This window comes from Microcebus murinus, chromosome 10 (assembly GCF_040939455.1).
Source record: "Microcebus murinus isolate Inina chromosome 10, M.murinus_Inina_mat1.0, whole genome shotgun sequence".
In the NCBI taxonomy this organism is placed as follows: Eukaryota; Metazoa; Chordata; class Mammalia; order Primates; family Cheirogaleidae; genus Microcebus; species Microcebus murinus.
In genome coordinates, this window is record NC_134113.1 from 87,998,728 (window position 1) to 88,020,135 (window position 21,408).

General features: G+C 34.7%; 1 protein-coding gene and 1 pseudogene across 7 annotated transcripts in view; one reads left to right on the forward strand and one right to left on the reverse strand.

The window, feature by feature from the left end:
• ATF7IP (activating transcription factor 7 interacting protein) overlaps window positions 1–21,408 on the reverse strand; it is a 121,076-nt gene that overhangs the window by 49,909 nt on the left and 49,759 nt on the right. For all 7 annotated transcript variants that reach the window (XM_020287619.2, XM_076007638.1, XM_020287618.2 and 4 more), the window contains 4 exons: window positions 17,200–18,809; window positions 8,320–8,406; window positions 6,847–6,992; window positions 4,503–4,640 (listed from right to left, as the gene is read on the reverse strand). In XM_020287619.2, coding sequence (XP_020143208.2) covers window positions 4,503–4,640; window positions 6,847–6,992; window positions 8,320–8,406; window positions 17,200–18,802 — 1,974 coding nt within the window. In that variant the 5' untranslated portion in view covers window positions 18,803–18,809. The remainder of the gene's footprint in view (window positions 1–4,502; window positions 4,641–6,846; window positions 6,993–8,319; window positions 8,407–17,199; window positions 18,810–21,408) is intronic.
• Window positions 537–1,096, forward strand: LOC105865283 (CDKN2AIP N-terminal-like protein pseudogene; annotated as a pseudogene).

Genomic DNA, 21,408 nt, shown 5'->3' on the forward strand with positions numbered 1-21,408 from the left:
TTGTAATATTTGCAATATGATTACTGATTGAGCATTCCTAGTTTAAAAAATGCAAAATCTGAAATGCTCCAGTTAGCAGTTCCTTTTCACATCATGTCAGTGCTCAAAAAGTTTCAGACTTCGGAGGCTTCAGATTTTAGATTTTCAGATAAGGGATACTCAACCTATTAATAGTATTAGAAATGTCCAATTCTCAGCAACAAAAACAAAAAAAAATCGGAAGTATGCAAAGAAACAAGACAGTATGGCTCATTTACAGGAAAAAAAGAATTAAAGGAAGCTCAGGCATTGGACTTACTAGATAAAGACAAACTGACTTTTAAATCTGCTCAAAAAAGCTAACGGACAACATGGACAAATAATGTTTTATAAAAAATAGAAAAATTAGGTCTCACCAATGGAGAATATGAGTAATAAAAAGAAGTTATATAAGGAACACAATGACAATTCTGGAACTAAAAAGTACAATAACTGAAAGTCATGAGAAGGGCTCAACAGTACATTTGAGGGGCCGGCCCTTGGCTGCGGCGGGCACCATGGTGGGCAGCAAGGCTGCTGCCTCGGTGGAGGCTGGGGGGGGGGGTGCGGCAGGCAGCCGACTTCGCTGAGCAGTTCCGCTCCTACTCAGAGAGCGAGAAGCAACGTAAGGCCCGCATTGAGTTCATCCTGCGCCACCTGCCCACGTGACCCGCCCGACGGTGGCGGCCGCCTGGACCAGCTGCTGTCCCTCTCCATGGTCTGGGCCAACCACCTCTTCCTGGGCTGCGATTACAATAAAGACCTTTTAGACAAGGTGATGGAAATGGCTGATGGGATTGAAGTGGAAGACCTGCCACAGTTTACTACCAGAAGTGAATTAATGAAAAAGCATCAAGGCTAAGGCAGAAGATTTATCACATTTTCGTCATCAACTACAGGCTTAGAAAGGAGGCTGGGATGGATGTGACACAGACCACAGTAACTCTCTTAAGACTCCTGGTATTATCAACAGAAAGAGGCAGGTGGAATGAGAAGGAATCTGTCTAGACGGGCTTTTTAAAAGTTATTCTTCCAGTAGCTATCACTGTAAAAGTATGCATGGATATATTTATTTATAATACACGCCCTCCAAGATGAGCTCATCAACATTGTAAAAGCTCTCTTTCCTATTTTTAGTTGTTAAATATCAAACTTTTTTTGTTAAAAATGACATTTTTTTGTTGATGTAATAATGGCAGATAATGAATTTTATAGTTTGAATTTTTCAACAATTTACCTTTAAATGTGAAAAAAAAACACAGTACATTTGAGGACAGATCTGTAAAGAAACAAGAGTTTTATATGCTATTGAAAATAAGTAGATATTAATTCAAACCTAATTGCTATAAAATTAACATGTTAAGTGTAATCTCCAGGGTAAACTACTAAAGAAAATACTGAAAACATAGAAAGAGAAGAGGGAATCAAAATGATACACTAGGAAAAATCAATCACGAAAGCAGTAGTAATGGAGGAACTGAGGAACAAAAAAGGTGTAAGACATACAGAAAAAAAATAAAATGGCAGAAGTCTCTATCAATAACTATTTTAAATGTAAATAGATTAAACACAATAATTTAAAGGTAGAGATTCTAAGACTTCATGAAAACTTAAAACTTCTGTGTATCAAAAGACATTATGAAGAAATTGTAGACAACACATCACTCTGATAAAAAGAAAAATAAATAATTAAATAAAATTAAAAAAAAAGAAATTACAAGCAATTTACAGAATGGGAGGAAATATTTGCAAATTATATATCTGATAAAAGTTTAACATCCAGAATACACAAAGAACTCTTACAACTCAACAACAAAAAGGCAAAAAATCCAAATTAAAAATGAGCAAAAGGATTTAACATTTCTCTATAAAAGGTATACAAATGTTCAATGAGCACAGGAAAAGATGATCACCATCATTAGTTATTAGGGAAATGCAAATCAAAACTACAATGAGATATTACTTTGTACCAAATAGGATGCTACAATAATAAACAACAACAACAAACAAAAATAAAAAATAGTAAGTGCCCCATCTCTACTAAAAATAGAAAGAAATTAATTGGTCAACTAAAAATATATAGAAAAAATTAGCCGGGCATGGTGGTGCATGCCTGTAGTCCCAGCTACTTGAGAAGCTGAGACAGAAGGATCGCTTGAGCCCAGGAGTTTGAGGTTGCTGTCAGCTAGGCTGAGCCCACGGCACTCTAGCATGGGGTCAGAGTGAGACTCTGTTTCAAGAAAAAAAAAAAATAATAATAATAATAATAAGTGTTGGTGAGGATGTAGAGAAGTGGAACCCTTGCTGGTGGGAATATAAAATGGTGTAGCCAGGCTGGGCAGGGTGGCTCACACCTGTAATCCCAGCACTTTAGGAGGCTTATGTGGGAGGATCACTTGAGGCTAGGAGATTGAATATAGAAAACAATATGAAGTCAAAAGTCCGTATGAACATTAATAATACTCTGTAGGACAATGAAGGAACTGGTAGGTATTAGGAAGAGTAGATCAAAAACTAGCAGATTCAAATTAAAAATCAAAAATGAATACTGGATTGACTGGTACACAATTGAGAAACCTGGACTATACAGAAGAGAAAGAAAAAAGCAGTATTATAGAAAGATTAGTACAAGTCTAAAGAAGGACCAGAAAAAACTTAAAAACTAGTACCAGAGTGGTCATGTAAAAGGTTGTTACTATAGTCAAGGAATTGGGTAATGATGGCCTAGTGAAAAGTGAAAAGAATTGAGATAGATTTTTTTAGAAAATGAATAAGTTGTAATTTGGCAACTCAATGTGTATGTGAAGTGATTGAGAGGGATCATTTTATAAGAACTCTGAACTCTCAATAAGAGAAGTAATGTGAAGACATTCCCTCAAGAGTTTTCCAAGAATTCAGAAATTGTCACTAAGAGGAACACTTGTAGCGAAGATGTCTGGTTTGGTGTTGGAAAGATTCAGAGTCTGAGACTACAGAGAAAACAACCAAGTGCAATGCCTGTTAAATGTTAAGAGAATCTGGACTTGCACCTTAAGTGAGAATATAGGAGTCAAAAACTCAGGTTTTAAAAACATGAAATCATAATTGAAGCCATGGGACTGATGAGAAACAATTAATGAAATTATTATTTTATATATTCAGACATTTTCAGATTTAATTGAAGATTTTCAATAGTACTAGTAAAATGAAGTTTTAAAAATACCTGCTAAATATGAGACACAGGGCTAGTTTTACCCTAAATGATGTCTTAAAAATACAAAGGCCTTATTATTAATAAAGTATATCAAACAAAATTAACAGTATGAAATCAAGGAAATAACTTTAGCCTGAGAGATATAATACACCCAATTCTAGTCATATTTGGCTACAATTTGATTCATAACTGAAATGGTGATTTAACTTTCATGGATCACTTTTCTCTCATTTATAAAATAAGGCCCTATAAGTGGTTTTACAACTCAGCATCTTTAGACTATGTTCATATTTAAAATAGCCTATTTCCAAACATTCTGTGAAGAAAAAATAAAAAAAATAAAATAAAATAAAATAAAATAGCCTAATAGAAATGATACTTTTATTTATGACAGAATGAATATACTGATTCAAATTTCTAGTTAAGAAATTTTGGAATAAAATAGATTACATTACTATAGCATGTAACTACATGCTCATTTCAGCTAACCAGCTCTGGCACTCTATGTTAATATATCGCTCTATTTAATAAAAAATGAAAAGTAGTAATTAACTAATACAGATTAGTACTAACATCTTTGAAACATAAGGTCCACAAAATGAAGCAGACTAATATAAAAAGATTCCCTCGCAAATATTTATTTAGTAGTTATTATGGCATGCTAAATGCTAGCCTTTTTTCAGTGATGGAAAAAAAAATTAAGAAACACAAAGTACAGTAATTTCTGAATCTCTATTGTAGGTTCAACTGTGTCCTCCTAAAAGTTCATAAGTCTGAACCTTTGGTACCTCAGAATGTGACTTTATTTGGAAACAGGGTCATTGCAAAGATAATTAGTTAAGAAGACTCATAATTAGTCATACTGGAGTAAGGTGAGTCTGCTAATCTGACGGGAAATTTGGACACATATAGGGATAACTCCATATGGAAATAAAGAAAGAGATCGGGGTGATGTTTCTACAAGCCAAGGACCACCAACTATTGTCAGCAAACCAACAGAAGCGAAAGGAAAGGATGGATCAGATTCTTCCTTCCAGTACAGCCCTCAGAAAGAACTAATATTGCTGACACCTTATCTTGGACTTTTAGCCTCCAGAACTATCAAACAATACATTTCTGTTGTTTAAACCACCCAGTTTATAGTACTTTCCTTATAGCAGCTCTAGCAAACTAATACAAGCTTATATTTAGAATTTAAATTTATTTTACAGTCAACTTCAAATATATATCCCAGAAAATAAGTTATAAACATGATGACACATGGGTATGTAATTCAAATCAGTATACAAACCTGCAGTTCAGTAAGAACTGTTTTATGCCTCTTGTTACATTCAATCTTTTCCACTCGTGTTTTCAATTCTGCCAAAGTCTTATCAAATACAGCACACTGTAACGCACACAATTTTTCTTCCAGCAACCACTGTATAACCTAAAGAAATATACATTCCTTTGTTATGCAAAGAAGGCATTCCAGCAAGCAGCAAAGAATATCCTTAAGTACAGATAAGACAGTAATGATGTATTAACTAATTTAATGAATAAAATTCTGCTAAAATTCTCCACTTCTACATATATAATATCTACCTCCAAGAGGTGAATATATACTAAAAATAGAAGATTTCTAGACAGTAAAATTTTGAAAATAATTTCAAGGTATAATATTTCATGTTCAAACTACTTAAAGGATCAGCTTTTAAAACTTCTGTTACAGATTGATATTTTTGTGAGATACACTAAGAATGTCACTGCAATATCAAATTTCTATAACATTTCTAAATGCCTACTCAAAATTTCCATATTATCTCATGATGGACCCACAACAAACAGGATACTGGTACATGTCCATGAAGCATGCTTGGGTAATACTATTCTAAAGAATTAAACTCTCGGTACACATGAAAGTTTTCAAAATTCTTTCACATAGCTACCTTCATTATTCTAGCAGCTCTATAAGAAAGAATGAGTAAGCATTATTAACTCCATATGCCTAAGAAAAGAAATGGAGAAGAAAAAAAGCCAATTTTTTACTGCCCCACTAATCCTTTTTCTAGAAAGTGCAGATATTTGATCTTAGTGGAAGAATGTTGGTCTAACACTTATTTATAATTTCATCATTAAATATGTAATACCTTAAAAAACTAGTATCACTTGCATTTCGTATCCCTCTCTTACAAAAAGAATTTGCCATAAACATTTGTGAATATGCTTTGAAAAATATGAAAAATACTGAGTATTTTATTTATTCTTTTCTGAGATAGGGTTTTACTCTGTCACTCAAGTTAGAGTGCAGTGGTGTGACCATGGCTTACATGTAACCTCCAACTCCTGGGGGCTCAAGCGATCTTCTCACCTCAGCCTCCTGAGTAGCTGGGATCATAGGCATGCCCCCACCACGTCCAGCCAATTTTTCAATGTTTCATAGTGATGCAGTCTTGCTATGCTGCCCAGGCTGCTGTCAAACTCCTGGCCTCAAGCAATCCTCTTACCTTGACCCCAAAGTGCTGGGATTACAGGCATGCAATGCACCCGACTGCATACTGAATATTTTAATTAATTCTATCTCTAGTCTAACAGATACAGGGGGAGGTTTTTAAAGTCTGTACTTTAAATGTTCCTCTCTGTAGTCCTTCTAAAGCACTGACTCTACCATTTTTTTTTTGAAGTTGAATATTTTATTATTTTGCTGCAAAGCTGTTGCTCACTGTATAAAAATAGCACCAGCAAATGCAGTATATGCAAAATTAAGATAATATTGTTTCATTTGATACTGTACAACCAAGAAAAAACTTCAAAACTCCCCATCATTTCCAATGGAAAGACCATTAAGTATTTCAGCCCAAATCCTGGTATGGATGTAAGCAAGTTACAGTATTATATAAGGCTTAAGATAACAATGTTACCCTTGAATTACATGATTTTTATAACTGGTTTTCAACCATGGATAATTGTGAATTCTGAACACTAGAGCCTAGTCTAAAAATCATAGAGTATTGTGAAAAAGATCCATATTTTGTTTATCTAAATTATTAGAAAGTTAAGGAGTATTTTCTTCCATTAGCAGTTTTGAGAGTAGTTGCTATTTTAAGTCATCTGTCCACCACTAATTGACTCTACCATTTTTAATACTAACCCTAAAGTACATAAAAAAGAGCTTAGAATGTACAGACTTACAACCATAAAATCAGCTTATTATAAAGATTAAATTTTAATATATATGTGTATCAACATGGATGAAGCAGAGCTAAAAAAATTTTTTAATGAAACAAAATGTCAGTATGTAAAATTCTAATATTTCTTTTTCATTATGAGCTAAAGTTCAATACGGGAAGAAAAAAAGAAAAACTAAAAAATGATATTTACTTTTATTATTAAAGCAAATAAAGGAAGAAGCCATCATATCTCCAGAACCTTTCTGATAATCATTATCATCTATAAAAAAAATTATATAGCCAGAAAGAAGTCAAAAAGAATTTTAAAATTAAATTATTACAGAAAAAATGTACTTTAAGCTCAACCACTTTCTTTAAGTTCTTTCTATGAGAAACCACATATGACAGTAAAATACAAAATAATGTCAAAACCTAAAAGAAAGACAGTGGTGGCTTTTATATGGCTTTTTACATAACCAATAATACCTTTTGAAGCTTCTGGTTAATGTCTCCTTTGGCTGTAATCTTTACTTGAAATTCTGCCTCATATTCTTCTTCCATGTATCGTCGACGTTTGGACTGTACATTGTCCATGTCCTCTGATTTAGAACGTTTTCTTCTGGAAAACTCATCTGAGAACAAAACCCACAATGATCAGTCAGGTGTTTTTATTATAGACTTTAATGCCTATTATCTATCCTCAGGAAAATATTATTTCTATCTATTACAATGGCATTCTTAACCAATTACTTTATAAATTGTTTTTGAGATCATAAAAATAGATGTACAGCTTTTAGCTTTAAACCTCAAATGATTTCAATATGCTAAATAAGAACCTCGAAACGGTTAAGCAATGCACACTGTGAACATAGTACATTCGTTCCTTGAAAATATATTAAGATGGAGAACTACCTAACAATTATGTCAGGCAGAAGGTAAAAAAAAAAATCATCTCATATTCATTCCCTTAGCTAAATTTCATAGTGCATATATGAATCCTCTGATAAATTATTTGTTCTATCATAGATTTCTAATAACATTTAATTCTTCATCCTCAGTAAATACATAAAAAATAATCATCACCTTAGGAAAATAACATAATAATAGATATTCTGAACATATCCTAATGAATTTCAACTATATAAAAGTAATAAAATTAATATCATTATAAAAGTACATTTGGCAAAGAACATATACTCAAAAATCTTCACTTAGAAAATTTCTATTTCAAATATTGTTAATATTCAAGAGATCAGGTAAATTTTATCTGGTTTCTTTTGCAATATCTAAAAAAATTAAAACACTAACATCTCCACACTTTTTAAAGGCAAATGCTATTATATGACTATAGTTATCCTTGTCTATCTCACTCTATATCCCTATCTATATGCCTATTTCTTAAAATCTAGTTCTATTCTACAACTTCTCATAATTAACACTTACCCATGTTCATACATGGAGAGCAGCATGACAGGGAGAGTTACAGAACCCTGGTTTCCTGACTTCTAGTCCAATCTTTCTATATATAAACCTAATAATAGTCTATTTCCCCTTTAAGCTTCCCCTCATGAAGCTTAAGAATCTTAAGTAGACTGAAACACATACTTCCATTTACTTATATCAGCCTAGACAAAATTCTAAATTCTATATTCTATAGTCCCATTCTAAATATATATCTAAAACAATTTCTCAAGATACTCAATACCTTATTATATGTTAAGCTAAATCTTTCTTGTGGAACACTAAAATATACAAATAAACAAAATAAAATATCAAAGTGTATGAAGGAATACTTTCAGAGATTCTTGAGTTAGCCATCAACAAATGATTTAACTGTGGCTTAAACTGCAAAAGTTAACAATCATTTCATGGGCAGAAAAAGATATTCCATGGCTCTAAATACAGAAAAATTAATTATTATTTTTCAAACTAATGCAAGTTTGTTTTATTCATGCATACTTTTCTCAGAAGGTCTTTCCTCTTCTTCATGTATTACTTGTTCTTCTTCCTCAGGTTTGCTGTCCTTTTCATTACTTTCTACTTGTGCTGTAACAAATATAAAAAAGGAAATCTTACTTTGATTGGGATTCATAACAGCTCATTAATTTACATTTTTGGTTACTACCCAGTTACCAAACTAACCTTTTATGAAATCTGAGTCCCAAAATGTAAAATTTTTCGGGAGAAAGGGAGCAGAAACTGATAGAAATGAATGACCAAGTCCACATTCAACTGTTCTACAATTCATTACAAATTAAACATGTGAAAAAATTATCAGTATAGATTTTAAAATAAAGAATCATATTCAGTAATTTTCTGTCACCAATAAGATTAATAAAATGTGAAAGCATTTAGATTCCTTTACATTCAACTACTAAAACTAGAATAGTGGCTATGACAATTATAAAAAAAAAATTACGAACTACTACAAATACAAAATACCTAATATTTTGACCAGACAGGTTGCATCATTAGGTTACTTTAATGGTTATGGGCTAGTTCATAAACAAGGAATTGAAAAGCTATCATAAATATAATAAAAACTTTACTTAAAAATAATACTTACTTTGCTAACAATGCCAACAACCGAGGCAGGCTCTTGATATGTATAACTTCATAGCCTCAATATAATTCTACACTGTAAACAGTATTTTTTGCCATCATATAGATGAGGAAAGTAAAATTCACAAAGGTTAAGAGTAATTTTCACAAGAGGTATATAAGACATAACAAAGAATGCTACCAGAAAGACTGCTAAAAAATGTCTATGGAATTATACTATGTTACAACAAACAAAATCTCAGAGGTACCAGAAATGGCCTTTGATCAATCAATCAGTCTCCTCAAATAACATTAATCATTAAATGGGAGATAATCGGGCTATAATAGATTACTAATGTTTGAACTCCTATTTTTCCCCCACATATCACTGCAACTAGCTTCTCAGTGGCTTCAATAAGGTATGCTGTTTCATCATATTCTACAACTAATATTAAATAAGCAACATAAAGTATGTCACACTATATAAAGACTTTGATATGACATTTCTTCTCCAAATATCAGGGTTTTAATCATAACAGTCCTGAGGACAGAAGTCAAGGTTAAAAAAAATTAGATCTTTTAGGTGAAAATAGGCAGAAAATAGGATCACTGATGAACCTATTAAGATTCTATAAATATTTTATTCACACTAAGATAAAACAAAAAAAGCTAACACAGTACTAAAGATTACTGTAACTATTTTGAACTTTAAAATAAATGAGTATTAGAAAATTAAGTTTCCATTTACTACTGTTTGTTCATTATAAATATTTTAAGATCTCATCTCTCAACTCCAGTTTAAATGAAATGAAAATTTGTTTTGCTTTCTTGTAGATAGATCACAAACTCATCACAACATATTTTTTTTCTATATTTTTTTCCGTTTCTTCCTGATTTTACACTGACAGAAACTCCTGAACTTTCTAGTCCCCAGAGTTTCCAGAGTCACAGAGTAATTGGGTTGCTTGAGATAAAAGGTTTACATAGTCTTTATTTAGCAAATCCTCACATCACCCAAAGCACAAAATTAGCCATGACTCCAATTAGAATAACTACAAGCCATAGCATCCAGAACATAGCAGAGTAAATTGGCCTGGTTTGATCTGCCTCTTTTATGCATATGTTAGTTCCCTTTCTTCTTATAGATATGTGAAGTTTAGCTTGAGATTCCTTCATTTTACTCAAAACTTTCTCCTATCATCCAATTACCATTTTCCAAATATACCTAGATGATACTACCAGATTCTCAATACTTAAATAAATACACTCATTGAGACTATAGAATAGATTCACAGAACTAAAAGTTATGACAAAGTTTTATGTAATGGAAAGAACTTGGGATAAGAAAAATGGTATTAACAGATTCTACAGAGAGGGATAAGGTGCTTTATTTCTTTAATTTTTTTTGTCCATAAAGCCTCTAGAGAATCTGAGAGTGGGCCCTCTTCAACCCAGAGTAATAATCAAAGGCCCTTGCACACAAACAATTTTATATATAATTTCAGGTAGTTCTCAGGATTCTTGAAACTCATCTAAATAATTAGATTAATAATGTCTTTTCTAGAGTCCATTCTTATTCACAGGTAAGTTTCTGTTTTAATCCCTCTGGTCTTCTTGAGTATAGCCTCATCACAAGTTGGCAAGTTTTCATGGTTCTATGTGTGGTATTCTTTCCTTACAACCATACTAGACAGTAAGCTCACTAAGAACAGGTAACCAGATCTTGTAATTTTGGTAACCCTAAAAACTTTGAGAAAGAACTAAGGCAAATTTAATGCCTATCCATTTAATACCTATCTGATGCCTGTTATCTTTAATAAGATTCCATTAAGTAAAGGTAAAAAAGTATATTTGTAAAGGATTACAAGATAGAATTTATATTAGGAAACTTAGGTTTCTCATTTTCAGAATTATACCATATAGAACTTTATCTTAAGGAAATACAGACAAAAACAGCTGCCTTCACGCCTGTAATCCTAGCTCTTGGGAGGCCGAGGCGGGCGGATTGCTCAAGGTCAGGAGTTCAAAACCAGCCTGAGCAAGAGCGAGACCCCGTCTCTACTATAAATAGAAAGAAATTAATTGGCCAACTGATATATATATAAAAAATTAGCCGGGCATGGTGGCGCATGCCTGTAGTCCCAGCTACTCGGGAGGCTGAGGCAGAAGGATCACTCAAGCCCAGGAGCTTGAGGTTGCTGTGAGCTAGGCTGACGCCAGGGCACTCACTCTAGCCTGGACAACAAAGCGAGACTCTGTCTCAAAAAAACAACAACAACAAAAAAAAAAAACAGCTGCCTTAGGTCAAGGGTTAAAAAACTTGTTTTGTAAGCCGGGCGCGGTGGCTCACGCCTGTAATCCTAGCTCTTGGGAGGCTGAGGCGGGCGGATTACTCAAGGTCAGGAGTTCAAAACCAGCCTGAGCAAGAGTGAGACCCCGTCTCTATAAATACAAAGAAATTAATTGGCCAACTGATATATATATATAAAAATTAGCCAGGCATGGTGGCGCATGCCTGTAGTCCCAGCTACTTGGGAGGCTGAGGCAGAAGGATCGCTCGAGCCTAGGAGTTTGAGGTTGCTGTGAGCTAGGCTGATGCCACGGCACTCACTCTAGCCTGGGCAACAAAGTGAGACTCTGTCTCAAAAAAAAAAAAACAAAAAAAAACTTGTTTTGTAAATGGCAAAAAAAAACAAGTATTTTCAGTGGGCCACATGGTATCTGATATAGCTACTTAATTCTGTACTTATGGCAGGAATCAGCAATAAGCAATATGTAATATGTAAACAAATGATCATGGGTATGTTCCAATAAAACTTTATTTACAAAAACAAATGGGGCCCACAGGCCCATAGTATGCCAATTCCCTGCCTTAGATTACTGGTTCCATGAAAATATCTAAAACAAAACAAGAAATTCCTACAGACTAATTAAAGACAGCATACCCATCAGAAAAATGGGCAAAGGAGATGAAAAGGCAATTCATAGATAAGAAACTACAATAAGGCAATTAACATATTAAGATTCTCAACCTCACAGACATATCAGAAAAATGTGGCATGACTGGCAATTTCTTCCAGAAATTTCTTAAAGTCTTATTTAACCAATACAAAGTTGCAAATAATATCCTCTATATGAATTTTTGTGCTACTTGTTAAAGCAAAACTCAGAGAAAAAAAGTTACATTTTATTATCTCACATCCCCCCCTCCCCCCATTCTCTGCAAAATCCAAATCAGGCTTTCCATTCTATCATTCACCAAAACTGCCTTTTGTCAAAGTCACCCATGTCCAGGTTGTTAAATTTTTCTCTGCCACCCAACGCAGACACATAGCAACATTTGATATACTAAACAGTTAATTATTCCCTCCTCAAAATAGTCTCTTTACTCAGCTTTTGTAATATCAAAATGTCTTGGTTTTCTTCCTACCTCAACAGCTGTTCTTTCTTGGTCTCCTTTGCTAGTTCTTCCTTATCTCCCCAACCTCTAAACATGAGCTCAATTCTTGGATCTTTTCTCTTCTCCATTTATACTCACTCTGTCCAAGGTGATTTCATCTAGTCATTCCACTTCAACTAATGTCTATATGCTACCTACTCCTAAATTTTTCTATACAATTCAAGCCTCTGCTCAGAAATCCAGACTTATATATCTAATTTGGGCAATAGAAGTCATTTGAAACTGATCTTCCTCCTGTATTTCTCCTTCCAAAACCTGCTTTATTTTTGGTCTCCCTCAATTCTAAAAAGAAAAATCCGCAACTTATACACCAGTGTATAGGACTAAGAAGCTCCACAAAGAAAAGCCAAACATCTAAATAATAGCTAATATAAATGGGTTGAGATGATAAAGGATTTTAGCTGAATAGTGACAACAAATAATTAGTAAACTTTGATTGATTAATTAAATCATGCCATTTCTATCACTACTAACCTAAAGCAAAAATAAAAGGAAACCCTGAATTCTATTCCCATGCAATTATCCTTATTAGCCTCATTTCATGTTCATCTTATTTATCTTAAAGATTCAAGAGACAGGGGGGAAAAAATCAACCACAGATTTTTTTAAATCTGGAATAAAAATTTGCAAGGAAATTATGTCAGAGTTTAAAATCTGGTTTACTCTAAAACAGACTTTTCTTCTCAAAAATCTTACTAAGAAATAGTAGTATTTTTTTAAACAGCGAGTAGAGGAGGTTAATAGAAGAAGAAATGGTGCTAGCTTTGCTAACATAACTTGAAGAATGGCCTTAAGAGGAAAGACATGGAATTGTAGCTAGAGGAAAGTACATGGTATGGAGAGTACATGGAAGAATGACTAATAGATATACTTCCTCTAGTGTTGTCTGAAGTTTCCCAGAGAGAGAAATCTTTATTTTGCTAACCTTCTTAAATAGACTATGATTTTAATAATTTATTATCAGATATTACTCATTATATTATGTCACAATTTGTAGTGTCTTCAGGCCTATTAAAGTATCTGCAATACTTTTTTAGTTCTTTCTCCTACTTTTGTAAAATTAAAATTGTTTTTCTATTTGCCTTCTGATATCTTCCATTATTTTTGTTGCTGCTCATACACATCCTAACTTGCTACATTTAAAACAAATTTGCTGGCCGGGCGTGGTGGCTCACACCTGTAATCCTAGCACTCTGGAAGACCGAGGTGGGCGGATTGCTCGAGGTCAGGAGTTCGAAACCAGCCTGAGCGAGACCCCATTTCTACTAAAAATAGAAAGAAATTAATTGACCAACTAAAAGAATACATACAAAAAATTAGCCGGGCATGATGCGCATGCCTGTAGTCCCAGCTACTCAGGAGGCTGAGGCAGGAGGATCACTTGAGCCCAGGAGATTGAGGTTGCTGTGAGCTAGGCTGATGCCATGGCACTCACTCTAGCCTGGGCAACAAAGTGAGACTCTGTCTCTAAAAAATAAAAAAATTAAAACAAATTTGCTAAATAAGTGACTAAAATGACAGGTTTATGATATTTTCCTATTAATATACACATAAATGTTTAATAGCTAGAAGGAAGAGCCCCTACTGAAACCAGACTTAAGTACTTCAGCTAATAAGACTGTGTTCTGAAGACATTAAAAATTGGTCAGATGAGAGTGGTGGCTCACGCCCTGTAATCTTAGAACTTTGGGAAGCTGAGGCAAGATCAGGAGGCCAGGAGTTTGAGGCCAGCCTAACTAAGCAAGAGAGAGACAAAAAATTAGAAAAATTATTCAGCATGGTGTTTCACACCTGTATTCCCAGCAAATCTGGAGGCTGAGGCAGGAGGATCGTTTAAGTCCAGGAGTACAAGTCTGCAGTGAACCATGGTGAGACCACTGCACAGCAGCCTAGGTGACAAAGCAACACTCTGCCTCCAAAAAAATGGTCAAGAAAAGAAACTGATTAAAGTAATCACTTAGTAAATGCACAGCGACAGAAGACATGCAACAGATTCTGCTGCCATATACAGAGAATAGAGGCCAGGCCTGGTGGCTCACGCCTATAATCCTTGCACTCTGGGAAGCAGAGGCAAGAGGATTGTTTGAGCTCAGGAGTTTGAGACCAGCCTAAGCAAAAGTGAGACACTGTCTCTACTAAAAAATTAGAAAGAAATTAGCTGGAAAACTAAAATATATATATATATATTGAAAAAAATCAGCTGGGCATAGTGGTGCATGCCTGTAGTTCTAGCTACTCGGGAATATGAGGCAGAGGATCGCTTGAGCCCAGGAGTTTGAGGTTGCTGTGAGCTAGGCTGATGCCACAGCACTCTAGCCCAGGCAACAGAGTGAGACTCTGTCTCAAATAAATAAATAAATAAAGAGTACAGTTTAAGAGCCAATTAAACCCACAATACACAAAATTCCCTTTGAAGGAAAAAAAAAAGACACAAAATAAAAGTTTAGTTACCAGCTAAGAAATTAAATCTATCATTAAACTTACCGTGCTAATAGCATTCCATCAAATCAAACTAAAGGCAAATAACCAAAACTAAACCCAACTTTGAATTTTCAAAGTGTATAATACGGATGGCTTAATATTCGTCTCTCTATACTTAATAGCATTGTTTGGTATGGTCTCCAATACCAAGATTCTGACATAAAGTTAAAATGTATAAACTTATTAAACTGTAAGCTGCAATTTGCTATGACTTTCTCATACAAATAGGATTTTAAGGCTTTTAAAGAACTTACTCCAGTGTCACATTCTGTATAAATATTTATTGAATGAATGGGTGAAGTTCACCCTAAACAGTCATCTATTATCTTTCTAAAATGTAAGTTTTATCATATCATTCTCCTCTGCTTAAAATCTTTCAATGGCTCCCTAGTGCCAAAGCTTTGGCATTGTAACCAAGGTCCTCCATTATATACTTCTCTTATATCATCAATTATTCATTCAAGTTACAAATATATCCTGGGCATTTACTGTGTGCCATGTACTGTTCTGACCTGATGATGGTGGCTCAGAGCAAGGGCGATAATAGTTATGAACTGAAATCTAGATGTATTCTGAAGATAGTAGCAATAGGATTTCCTGATAGATTGAATATGGGGCATGAAAGGGGGAAAAAGAAAAAAGAAAGAATGGTTTTCAAGGTTTCCGGCCTGAGCAAGTAGGATGCAGCTACTACTAAAAGGAAATTAGACTCATTAAAACCCTATATTATACAAATATTGAAAGGCTTGGCTTCCCTGACTACATCTTGTGCTCTCTTAAAGTTTATCCTTCTCCACACTCCCAGAATACCAATTTAACATTATCATCGTATTCACAGCCTTGTATTTAATGATCTGTGATTTAATTTTTGTGTGCATCCTGAGGGCAAATACTAAATTTTATCTTCAAATCTCTAGAACCAAGAAAGGCCTTAACTGTCTCTCTCTGTAAGTTTAGTTGAATGCACTTTGGAAATAAAATGTCATCTTTAAATAAGAAAAAATTTCTACCTCCAAAAGCTGGTATGATATACTGGGAAAGAAATTTTTCTATGTCTCCTTGCTCTGCCACTGTTTTTGTTTTCTAATCCTTGAACAAAGCAGTGTTTCACGTAAGCAAGGTAACTCCTTTCATAGATGTCTAAATCTGAGAGAATGTGATACAATAGGAACAGAAAGGTATTCATGCCAATCTGAGGAAGACTGAGAAGGTTTCATGCAGCAATAATGTTTTTGAATGTGACCATGAAAGCAAAGTAGAATTTTTCCCATTCTCTTTTTCTCTGGGAATAATAAAAGAGATGGGAGAGATAGATATTAAACAAATCATGAAGTTTACATACCTTTTACCTAAGGGATTTGAATCAACTTAAAAGTAAAAGGGATCTAATGAAAGAGAGAGACAATCAAACAAAAGAATTGGTTATAGGGAGATTTCGGAAGATGAGGGGAAGAGAGCAGGTTGAGTAGGAAGAATCAAGAGGGCTGAGGAAGCAAATGGGTAAAGTCTTTATTTTTATTTTTTTGAGACAGAGTCTCACTTTGTTGCCCAGGCTAGAGTGAATGCTGTGGCATAGCTCACAGCAACCTCAAACTCCTGGGCTCAAGCAATCCTACTGCCTTAGCCTCCCAAGTAGCTGGGACTACAGGCATGCGCCACCATGTCCGGCTGATTTTTTCTATATATATTACTTGGCCAATTAATTTCTTTCTATTTATAGAGACGGGGTCTCGCTCTTGCTCAGGCTAGTTTCGAACTCCTGACCTCAAGCAATCCGCCTGCCTCAGCCTCCCAGAGTGCTAGGATTACAGGCGTGAGCCACCATGCCCAGCTGGGTAAAGTCTTTATTGAATAGATAATCAAGCTTTAAGCTTTCCGGCTTACAACAATGGTGATGTCATTCCCTGGACACAGAATATTAAAGAAGAAGATTTCATTGGTAAAATTAATTGAAAATATGATATTTTATACTTGCAACAAAGTAGCAGGCTTTTGGATTCTAAATTATTTGTTCCCTAAGTGACAGCAAGAAAGAACAATTGCTAGGACTCTGATCAATTATGTGCTGACTCACTATCTCAGCATTATGGTGGTCCATTTTATCTCTATTCTCAGACTATAAGGGCCATATTTTCTATTTATTTTATCTCCCTTTTAGCACTTAGCACATGTTGCTTATAGAGTGGGTACTTTGTAATTCTGAATTCTATGAAGTTAAGAATCTATGAAATTAGATCCTTCTGTAGAGTTACCACCATTCTCAACAACTAAAAGAAATTTAAAACTGTATAATAATGTTTTACTAAACAATTCATTAAAGTTAATAAAAATCTTAAAAATTTAAATAATATGCTAACCTGGAGAGCACGTTTCATTCTGTGATATAACTTCAGACTCATCTTTTTCACCTGAAATATCCTCTTCATCAGAGAGGACCAAAAAGGCTTCTTTCGGCAAACTCTCACTACTTTCTTGTTTAGATGGTGAACCAAAAGAACCTTCCATTTTCTCTTCCAAATCTGGATTTGTCTCATCAATTGGGAGGAGAGAAGCTTTAGAAAAGCAAGTAAGTTCATCCTCAGCAGGTGCAAGCTTTTCCAAAATAGGAATGATTTCATCTGTTTCCATAGAATCAGTATTGTCTAAGATATTCTCATTTTTGTCATCTTTTATAACACTTTCACTAATGGTTTCTACAAGGTCTGCAGAATTTTCATCTTCATTCTTTTCACCTTGATCAATTTCCATACTGCTTGATATAGCCTCTTCTCTAAGAGCAAGCTCTGTAATAGTATCTTCCTCTACCTTCTTTTCATTTTCAGGAGGTAGATCTGAACAAATAATTGTACCATCTGTTTCTAAAGTTTCTTCATTAGCATCAACATTACTATCAGCTTTATTTTTCTCATCAATTGAGTCCTTACTTTGAATTTGCTCTAACTTTTCATCATGCCCATTTTTTTCAAGAAAATCATCATCATTATTGCTACTTGGTTCTACATCGCCAGTTTCAGGAACTGGTTCACCAACTGGTATAGAACTTGGTTCAAAGGTGGGATCAAAGGCTGATTCAGAAGTCAGTTCACCAGTGGCCAGATTATCAGAGGCCAGTTCACCAGAGGCAGGATCACCAGAGGCAGGATCACCAGAGGCCAGATCACCACAAGCTGGATCACCAGAGGCTGGATCACCAGAGGCCTGATCACCAGAGGCCTGATCACAAGAGGCCGTTTCTCCAGACCCCAAATCAACAGAGGCCAGTGCTCCAGGGGCCAGGTCACCAGAGGCTGGATCATCACAGGCACAATCGCCAGAGACTGGTTCACCAGAGAAGAGTTCACCAGAGCTGGCATCACCAGGGGTGGCATCATCTAAGGCAGTATCACCAGAGGTGGCATCACCAGAGTGGGAATCACCAGAGGTGGGATCACCAGGGGAGCAATCACCAGAGGTGGGATCACCGGGGGAGCAATCATTAGAAATGGGCTCACCAGACGTGGGATCACCAGAGGCCAGTACTCCGGAAGCTAGAACTCCAACAGTCAGATCAACAGGGGCTAGATCTCCAGAAGCTGGGTCAGCAGTCGTTTTAGAGACTGGTTCAGGAGTTATGTTATTAGGAGACAAAGGTTCACAATTTGAATCATCATCCTGCTTGTTTTTTATATTAACATTTAGGATACAGGGTGTTTCTTTCCATTCTGTTTTACCTTCTTCAGGGTCAAAACAAATCTCTTCAATGCCATTTACTTCTTCCTTGTCTTTAATATAATCCATATTTTCCAAAGGTGAGGTTGGGTCCAAATCTCCATTTTCATGGTTGCCATTTAACAGCTTGACATCAGTTTTCATAAGTTCTTCTTTGACCTTGTATACCACTTCAAGTTGTTGACGATCACTCACTCTCATCGTTTTTCGAGCTTTAAAGACTTTTTTCTGAGGTTCTTCTATACTGTCCATTGTGAATCTTTAAAAAAAGAAAGAGAGTTTAATTAGAACAGAAACTATCTAACTGTAGATTCACAGCAAATTTATCTTATAAGAGAAACAACCAGCATATTTCATGTAATTTTTAAATAAAGACATACAGAAAACTTAATAATCCTTGCTATCGATTAATTTTCATTATTTATTTGATTTATGTAATACAAAATTGATAATGTCTACAGTCTATACTAGTAAATCAATTACTAGGAAATATTAGGGAAAAAGGGACTAATTTTCAGCCAGGCATGGTGGTTCATGCCTGTAATCTTAGCACTTTGGAAGGCTAAGGAAGGAGGATCACTTGAGCCCAGTGAGTTATCTGCTATCTGTGTTCATGCCACTGCACTCTAGCTGGGGTAACAGAGCAAGACTCTGTTTCAAAAAAAAAAAAAAGGACTAATTTTCATTCTCAATATTGGAATTCAGAGTATAAGAGAAATTAATAAACAAAAATTGTAGATGAAGTTAAAAAGTACATGAAGACTGGGCATGGTGGTGTATGCCTGCAGTCCCAACTACTGGGAGGCTAAAGTGGGAGAACCCTTGAGTTCAGGTGTTGGAAGTTACAGTGAGCTACAATCACACCACTGTATGCTATCCAGGGCAACAGAGTTAGACCTTGTCCAAAAAAAAAAGTACATGAAGAAAAGGAAAAGAAAAATAAAAGTGTAGGAATAAAAGCAGTGGAGGAATGAAAAACAGATATAGAAATAAGGAAAAAGAAAAATTAAGGAAGAAGTAGGGAAAGACAACATTTACAACCAGGCATATTTAGATTGACAGAATGTAAACATATGTTAACAAAACACTACCCAAAAGAAAGTGAAGACTACTCACAACAGAAGAAAATATTTGCAAATCATATATCTGATAAAAGATTTGCATCTAAAATATATAAAAACTGTTATATATAAACTATATGAAAACAGTAATAAAAAACCAAATAACCCAATTTTAAAATGGGCAAAGGACTTGAATAGACATTTCCACAAATAGGCCAATAAGGCAAATAGTACGTGAGCAATAAACATCCTTAGACATCAGAGAAATGCAAATCAAAACCACAATAAGATAACACTTCATATATATTAGGTCAGCTGTAATCAAAGAGAAGTATGAGTATTGGCAAGGGTGGAGAAACTAGAACCTTCATAGAAGGCTAGTGGGATTGTAAAGTGGTGCAGCTGCTTTGAAAACAGGCCATTTAACATATGTTAAACTCTAGGTTTAACATATTAAACCTAGAGTTACCATACCATCCAGCAATTTCACTCGTAGCTATATACCCAACAGAAATAAAAACATATGTCAACACAAAAAACCATATACAAATACTGACAGAAGCACTACTCATAATGGCCCTATAATGGCCCCTGAAAACAACCCAAATGTCCAGCAACTGATAAATGGATAAATAAAATGTGGTATTATCCATACAATGGAATATCACTCAGCCACAAAAAGAAATGAAGTACTGATACATGCTGCAACATGAATGAACCTTGAAAACATGCGAGTGAAAGAAGCCAGTAACAAAAGGCCACACATACTAAACGATTCTACTTATATGAAATGCCAAAAATAGACAAATCCATAGTGACAAAGTAAATTAGCAATTACCTAGGGTTGGAGGGTTTGGGAAGAAATGAGGGGTGGCTGCTAAAGGGTACAGGATTTCTTTAGGGGGTAATGAAAATGTTCTAACATTGACTGTGGTGATGGTTACACAACTGTCAATATGCTAAAAACTACTAAATTGTATACTTTAAATAGGTAAATTATTTGTATGTGATTATATCTCAGTATAAGTTGTTACAAAAAAAGAAGAAAAGGTTTTAAAAATATATTGTAATGTGTTCTCTTTTTTGGTTAAGTTTTGCTATAGTTTTATCAATTCTATTTATTTATCAAAGAATGAACTCTTATCTTGGGTGAACTTTCTCGTTTTTCATCTGCTTTCTAGTTTCAGTGATTTCCCCTCTAATATTTATTTCTTTTTCCTTACTTTTTTTTGAAAGGGTTTAATTTGCCATCTGTTTCCTTGAGGTTCAAGCTTACTCCTTAGTTTTCAATCTTTCCTCTTTTAGAATGTATGCATATAAAGCTATAAATTTCCCTCTAAGAGCTGCTTTAGTTGCATCTCACATTTTAATGTATCACATTTTCATCATTATTCTGTTAAAATATTTTCAAATTTCCACTGTGATTTCCTCTTTTATCTGTGAGTTATTTAGAAGTGTTTCTTAAAAAGATAATACATTATGACCAAGGGAAGCTCATTTAAAAAAAAGAAGGTTGGTTTCACATCCAAAAATCAAGCAATGTCTATCATGAGCATGTCATAAAGCATTCTGGCTTTACTTCATCCCAAACAACAGGTAAATTTTGCCTAAACTGAATGAATGTCTAATATCAGGTTGTTATTGGCTAAAATGTGCAGCTTCTCCACTCAAAAAAAGATATATTGGAGTCCTAAGCCCCAGTACCTCAGAAAATGACCTTCTTTGGATAAGGCCTTTACAGAGGCCCTATCAAGTTAAAATAAAGTTATTTGGGCAGGCCCTAATCCAATATGATTG